This window comes from Stigmatopora argus, chromosome 11 (genome assembly GCF_051989625.1).
Source record: "Stigmatopora argus isolate UIUO_Sarg chromosome 11, RoL_Sarg_1.0, whole genome shotgun sequence".
In the NCBI taxonomy this organism is placed as follows: Eukaryota; Metazoa; Chordata; class Actinopteri; order Syngnathiformes; family Syngnathidae; genus Stigmatopora; species Stigmatopora argus.
The window spans coordinates 4,576,967-4,584,787 of NC_135397.1; the positions used below are offsets into that span (position 1 = coordinate 4,576,967).

The 7,821-nt window shown below is 36.3% G+C and overlaps 1 protein-coding gene across 1 annotated transcript in view; it reads left to right on the forward strand.

Annotated features, from left to right (window-relative positions):
* Positions 1-7,067, forward strand: part of gfral (GDNF family receptor alpha like) — a 21,669-nt gene extending 14,602 nt beyond the window's left edge. The window contains exons 7-10 of the mRNA XM_077613636.1: positions 6,071-6,327; positions 6,410-6,490; positions 6,619-6,697; positions 6,901-7,067. Coding sequence (XP_077469762.1) covers positions 6,071-6,327; positions 6,410-6,490; positions 6,619-6,697; positions 6,901-6,991 — 508 coding nt within the window. The 3' untranslated portion in view covers positions 6,992-7,067. The remainder of the gene's footprint in view (positions 1-6,070; positions 6,328-6,409; positions 6,491-6,618; positions 6,698-6,900) is intronic.
* The last annotated feature ends 754 nt before the right edge of the window (positions 7,068-7,821 follow it).

Genomic DNA, 7,821 nt, shown 5'->3' on the forward strand with positions numbered 1-7,821 from the left:
AGGCTAAGAGAGTCGGAGAATAAATCTGACAAAAAAAAGATTTATGTTCTTCAAGTTGTTGCTGTGGTCCAGTGGCATAGCCAACAGGTCAGAACTTCAGGTGGACTCAAGTTCAAATCTGGAGTGAGTTCAAATCCACTCTTTGCAATTCTCAAATTGTTTATTGAGGTAATGAAAAGGATAAATATAACTTCCAATTTCATCATTTCACATGTCGCTGTGGTCCAGTGGCAAAGACAATGGGTCAGACAGACCTCAAGTTAGTGGATTTAACTGCCATGTGGGAGACTGGGGTTCGAAACCCGCTCTCGTTTGACTGATCACTACACTATGTAGTTCAGTAAATGGGTAATCCTTTTTTCATTCAAATAAACACTTAGTCATTTTTTTCAGCAAAACAATTATGTTCCGGTCAGCCTTCGGCTGACCGGAAGACAGTTGGGGGGGGGGGGGGTTCCTGGTGGTGTTCGACAGTCGGCCTTCGGCCGACTGCCGACACCATACAGTCGTTGACTGGCGACACCGGGACGTGAACCCTCGACACCCACGTCGCAGGCAGGTGACTAACCCACTACACCACGAGGCGGCCCGCCTATACATGATTGGAAGTTATATTTATCCTTTTCATTACCAAATAAACAATTTGAGAATTGCAAAGAGTGGAATTGAACTCACTCCTGATTTGAACTTGTGTCCACCTGAAGTTCTGACCCAATGCATTTGCCACTGGACCACAGTGACTTCTGAAATGACGTGATTGGAAGTTATATTTATCCTTTTCATTACCAAATAAACAATTTGAGAATTGCAAAGAGTAGAATTGAACTCACTCCTGATTTGAACTTGTGTCCACCTGAAGTTCTGACCCAATGTATTTGCCACTGGACCACAGTGACTTCTGAAATGACATGATTGGAAGTTATATTTATCCTTTTCATTACCAAATAAACAATTTGAGAATTGCAAAGAGTGGAATTGAACTCACTCCTGATTTGAACTTGTGTCCACCTGAAGTTCTGACCCAATGTATTTGCCACTGGACCACAGTGACTTCTGAAATGACATGATTGGAAGTTATATTCATCCTTTTCATTACTTCAATAAACAATTTGAGAATTGCAAAGAGTAGAATTGAACTCACTCCTGATTTGAACTTGAGTCCACCTGAAGTTCTGACCCAATGTATTTGCCACTGGACCACAGTGACTTCTGAAATGATGTGATTGGAAGTTATATTTATCCTTTTCATTACCAAATAAACAATTTGAGAATTGCAAAGAGTGGAATTGAACTCACTCCTGATTTGAACTTGAGCCCTCCTGAAGTTCTGACCCAATGTATTTGCCACTGGACCACAGTGACTTCTGAAATGACGTGATTGGAAGTTATATTCAGCCTTTTCATTACTTCAATAAACAATTTGAGAATTGCAAAGAGTAGAATTGAACTCACTCCTGATTTGAACTTGAGTCCACCTGAAGGTCTGACCAAATGTATTTGCCACTGGACCACAGTGACTTCTGAAATGGTGTGATTGGAAGTTCTATCTATCCTTTTCATTAACTCAATAAACAATTTGAGAATTGCAAAGAGTGGAATTGAACTCACTCCTGATGTGAAATTGTATACACCTTAAAAATGACCTATTGTCTTTGCCACTGGACCACAGTGACTTCTGCAAAGAAGTGATTGTAAGTTATATCTACCCTTTTCATTACCTCATTAAACAATTTGAGAATTGTAAAGAGTGGAATTGAACTCATTCCTGATTTGAAATTGTATCCACCTTAAATAATGACCTATTGTGTTTGCCACTGGACCACAGTGACTTCTGCAAAGAAGTGATTGTAAGTTATATCTACCCTTTTCATTACCTCAATAAACAATTTGAGAATTGCAAAGAGTGGAATTGAACTCACTCCTGATTTGAAATTGTATCCACCTTAAATAATGACCTATTGTCTTTGCCACTGGACCACAGTGACTTCTGCAAAGAAGTGATTGTAAGTTATATCTACCCTTTTCATTACCTCATTAAACAATTTGAGAATTGTAAAGAGTGGAATTGAACTCAGTCCTGATTTGAAATTGTATCCACCTTAAATAATGACCTATTGTCTTTGCCACTGGACCACAGTGACTTCTGCAAAGAAGTGATTGTAAGTTATATCTACCCTTTCATTACCTCAATAAACAATTTGAGAATTGCAAAGAGTGGAATTGAACTCACTCCTGATTTGAAATTGTATCCAACTTAAATAATGACCTATTGTCTTTGCCACTGGACCACAATGACTTCTGCAAAGAAGTGATTGTAAGTTATATCTACCCTTTTCATTACCTCATTAAACAATTTGAGAATTGTAAAGAGTGGAATTGAACTCATTCCTGATTTAAAATTGCAGAAGTCACTGTGGTCCAGTGGCAAAGACAATAGGTCATTATTTAAGGTGGATACGATTTCAAATCAGGAGTGAGTTCAATTCCACTCTTTGCAATTCTCAAATTGTTTATTGAGGTAATGAAAAGGGTAGATATAACTTACAATCACTTCTTTGCAGAAGTCACTGTGGTCCAGTGGCAAATACATTGGGTCAGAACTTCAGGTGGACTCAAGTTCAAATCAGGAGTGAGTTCAATTCCACTCTTTGCAATTCTCAAATTGTTTATTTGGTAATGAAAAGGATAAATATAACTTCCAATCACATCATTTCAGAAGTCACTGTGGTCCAGTGGCAAATACATTGGGTCAGAACTTCAGGTGGACACAAGTTCAAATCAGGAGTGAGTTCAATTCCACTCTTTGCAATTCTCAAATTGTTTATTTGGTAATGAAAAGGATAAATATAACTTCCAATCACATCATTTCAGAAGTCACTGTGGTCCAGTGGCAAATACATTGGGTCAGAACTTCAGGTGGACTCAAGTTCAAATCAGGAGTGAGTTCAATTCTACTCTTTGCAATTCTCAAATTGTTTATTGAAGTAATGAAAAGGATGAATATAACTTCCAATCATGTCATTTCAGAAGTCACTGTGGTCCAGTGGCAAATACATTGGGTCAGAACTTCAGGTGGACACAAGTTCAAATCAGGAGTGAGTTCAATTCCACTCTTTGCAATTCTCAAATTGTTTATTTGGTAATGAAAAGGATAAATATAACTTCCAATCACGTCATTTCAGAAGTCACTGTGGTCCAGTGGCAAATACATTGGGTCAGAACTTAAGGTGGACACAAGTTCAAATCAGGAGTGAGTTCAATTCCACTCTTTGCAATTCTCAAATTGTTTATTTGGTAATGAAAAGGATAAATATAACTTCCAATCACACCATTTCAGAAGTCACTGTGGTCCAGTGGCAAATACATTGGGTCAGAACTTCAGGTGGACACAAGTTCAAATCAGGAGTGAGTTCAATTCCACTCTTTGCAATTCTCAAATTGTTTATTTGGTAATGAAAAGGATAAATATAACTTCCAATCATGTCATTTCAGAAGTCACTGTGGTCCAGTGGCAAATACATTGGGTCAGAACTTCAGGTGGACTCAAGTTCAAATCAGGATTGAGTTCAATTCCACTCTTTGCAATTCTCAAATTGTTTATTTGGTAATGAAAATGATAAATATAACTTCCAATCATGTCATTTCAGAAGTCACTGTGGTCCAGTGGCAAATACATTGGGTCAGAACTTCAGGTGGACACAAGTTCAAATCAGGAGTGAGTTCAATTCCACTCTTTGCAATTCTCAAATTGTTTATTTGGTAATGAAAAGGATAAATATAACTTCCAATCACGTTATTTCAGAAGTCACTGTGGTCCAGTGGCAAATACATTGGGTCAGAACTTCAGGTGAACACAAGTTCAAATCAGGAGTGAGTTCAATTCCACTCTTTGCAATTCTCAAATTGTTTATTTGGTAATGAAAAGGATAAATATAACTTCCAATCATGTATAGGCGGGCCGCCTCGTGGTGTAGTGGGTTAGTCACCTGCCTGCGACGTGGGTGTCGAGGGTTCACGTCCCGGTGTCGCCAGTCAACGACTGTATGGTGTCGGCAGTCGGCCGAAGGCCGACTGTCGAACACCACCAGGAACCCCCCCCCCCTCCCAACTGTCTTCCGGTCAGCCGAAGGCTGACCGGAACATAATTGTTTTGCTGAAAAAAATGACTAAGTGTTTATTTGAATGAAAAAAGGATTACCCTTTTACTGAACTACATAGTGTAGTGATCAGTCAAACGAGAGCGGGTTTCGAACCCCAGTCTCCCACATGGCAGTTAAATCCACTAACTTGAGTTCTGTCTGCCCCATTGTCTTTGCCACTGGACCACAGCGACATGTGAAATGATGAAATTGGAAGTTATATTTATCCTTTTCATTACCTCAATAAACAATTTGAGAATTGCAAAGAGTGGATTTGAACTCACTCCAGATTTGAACTTGAGTCCACCTGAAGTTCTGACCTGTTGGCTATGCCACTGGACCACAGCAACAACTTGAAGAACATAAATCTTTTTTTTGTCAGATTTATTCTCCGACTCTCTTAGCCTTACTATACTATGTCATTTTTTTAAAAGAAAAAAGCCTTACTATTTATACTATGTTGTTTTTTTTAAAGAAAAAAGCCTTACTATACTATGTCGTTTTTTTAAGAAAAGAAGCCTTACTATACTATGTTTTTTTACGAAAAAAAAGCCTTACTAAACAATATCTTTTAAGAAAAAAAGCCTTACTAAACAATATCTTTTAAGAAAAAAAGCCTTACTATACTGTCGTTTTTTTTTTTTTAAAAGCCTTACTATACTATGTCGTTTTTTAAAGAAAAAAGCCTTACTATACTATGTTGTTTTTTAGGGAAAACAGCCTTACTATACTATGTCGTTTTTTCAAGAAAAAAAGCCATGCTATACTATGTCTTTTTTTTTTAAGAAAAATGCCTTACTATAGTATGTCGTTTTTTCAAGAAAAAAAGCCAAACTATACTATGTCGTTTTTTAGGGGAAAAGGCCATACTATACTATGTCGTTTTTTTTAGGAAAAAAAGCCTTACGATACTATGTCGTTTTTTAAGAAAAAAGCCTTACTATACTACGTCGTTTTTTTTAGGGGGAAAAGCCTTACTATACTATGTCGTTTTTTAGGAAAAAAAGCCTTATATACTATGTCGTTTTTAGCGGGGAGAAGCCTTACTATACTAAGTCGTTTTTTTAGGAAAAAAGCCTTAGTATACTATATCGTTTTTAAGGAAAAAAAAGCCTTACTCTACCATGTCGTTTTTTAAGAAAAAAAAGCCTTACTATACTATGTCGTTTTTTAGGGGGAAAAAGACTTACTATGCTATGTTATTTTTTAGGAAAAAAAGCCTTACTATACTATGTCGTTTTTCTAAGAAAAAAAGCCTTACTATACTATGTCGTTTTTTTAGGGAAAAAAGCCTTACTATACTATGTCGTTTTTTAGGGAAAAAAAGCCTTACTATACTATTTCGTTTTTTAGGGGGGGAAAAGCCTTACTATACTATGTTATTTTTTAGGAAAAAAAGCCTTACTATACCATGTCGTTTTTAAAGAAAAAAAGCCTTACTATACTATGTCGTTTTTTAAGAAAAAAAGCCTTACCATACTTTGTCGTTTTTTAAGAAAAAAGCCTTACTATACTATGTCGTTTTTTAAGAAAATAAGCCTTACTATACTATGTCGTTTTTTTAAAAGAAAAAAAGCCTTAAAAAGCCTTTGGCTTTTTTTTTCTTAAAAAACGACATAGTATAGTAAGGCTTTTCCTTGATAAAAAAATGACCCTCTATAGTAAGGCTTTTTTTTCATGAAATAAATGACAATGATAGTAAGGTTTTTTAACTTGAAAAATTACCATGCAAGCAAGCCGTTTATTTATTTTAAAAAATCCATGTATAGTAAGGCTTAGATTTTTTTTTAAAATACCTTGTATAGTACATTTTTTTTTACCTAAAAATTTGTGTTTTTCAATTATTCCTCAGAAAACCTTTGGCACAACTTTCAAGTAGATTTGAAAAAAAAAATGTGGTAGAAGTTGAGCATGTGCTTGTCGTCTTACAGAGAATTGCTCACCAATTTTCAAGCAAAATGCTGGGGCTCCGACCAACCGTCATGCAGCGACGTTCCTCTTCAAAGTGAATGTTTCCATTTCATGAATCCAGCTCTTTTCCTTGGAGGGGAGTTGGAATGCAGAAAGGCCTTTGTAGCAACTCTGGGCACTGCCCTGCACCATCCATGCACATGCCAACACGTGCATGGCGATGATCTCCACACATGCCGCTCGATTCATGACGTGCTTCACAACAGATTGCACTTTAGTGAGTAGAGGGCTTGCTCGTTCACAGCTAGCACTATCTCTAGATGATTAAACAGTCCATAATGATCAATTTCTATTTTAAGAAACCCACTGGATGAGGGTTAATGGTCTTTCCCGTCCTCGAGCAATCAGCGAATCCGATGAAGGTCAGAGCTGGTTGTCTGGTAAATGTCCAAACACTAACCCTGAACACCACAATTGACTATTATAATTTAAAAAAAAATCCTTTGGATGTTCTCGTAAGAAATAATGTACTTCTGAATACAATTTACTCTTTTTTTTATCTTTTCAGACTACCTTCTTTATGGCGGTGCGGCAATACTACTAGTTGGAATGATGTTGATAACGTTGATTATTCTATGTAAAACAAGGTGAGTCCATCAATATTTAAGGCATAATTGATAAGGAATATTAGCACAAAAAACTTTTCCCCGACTGAAATAATACCAAGGAAGTAAAGTAGTTAAGAGCCCCGAATTATGCCGTATAGTATATATATTCTGGAGAGTTTAGTAAATGGATTCTACTCATTGCGGAGAGATTTTTTTGTGTTTATTTTATCTTTTGATCATAGGGTGGTGAGAAAAGACAAGAGACGAGACAAGACAAGATTTCAGCCTCTTTCAAAAAGTAGTCACATTGTAACCACCCAAGAAATTCCATAAATATTGTTTACCATATTTTTAGACTTAGTCGGATGGGAATAAGTAATATCGCTCTGTATCTGTAATGCAATGATGTTCAATGTATAAATAAATATATGGGGTACAAAAACCTAAAAAGTTTGTGTACCGTTTTAACATTAAAAAGTGTTCAGTTATTATTAGGTTTTTCAAACAAGGCCTAATGTGAATTATGATGGTAATGTAGATGGACTGAACCCCCAGGAGATTTAAACCTAATATAATATTCTTTTGGACTGTGGTAGGAAACAAGAGCGTGTAAAAAGATCCCACACAAGAGCAGGGAGAAGGTGAGGTTGTTTTCTAGCCACCAGCGTTTTTTTAAGCGTGCAAACTACGCTAGGAACGTCGCTATACATAGAAAGTCTGTGGTTTGGAAAGACAACAGTACTACCTCAACCGGGGTCGGATGTAAGAAAAATAAAGAAGAGGATTTATGAGATGTTTTTGTTCCATTTATTTGTCATGACTAAGTGGTAAGTCGTTTTGTAATGTCAAATTGCGAATTGGATGATACAAAATCAAATTTTGGCTTAAATAACATTACAGATGTTTTCCCATCTTTTATTGCGCGAAGGCAAATTATGAGGGAAATCTCATGGCACATAATAATAGTAAAACTTTTTTACTTTACTATACTTTAAAAAAGTATAAATACATTGACACAATTATAGCAAAACTGATCAAGTATTCGCATTAAAGAAAGAGAGATTTTCAACCAGTCTCATTATGCCTTAATAGCAGTTTTGCTTGCAAAGCAGTAAAAAATAATGAAGTAGAGTTGAATAACTTCCTGATATCTCACTGAAGCC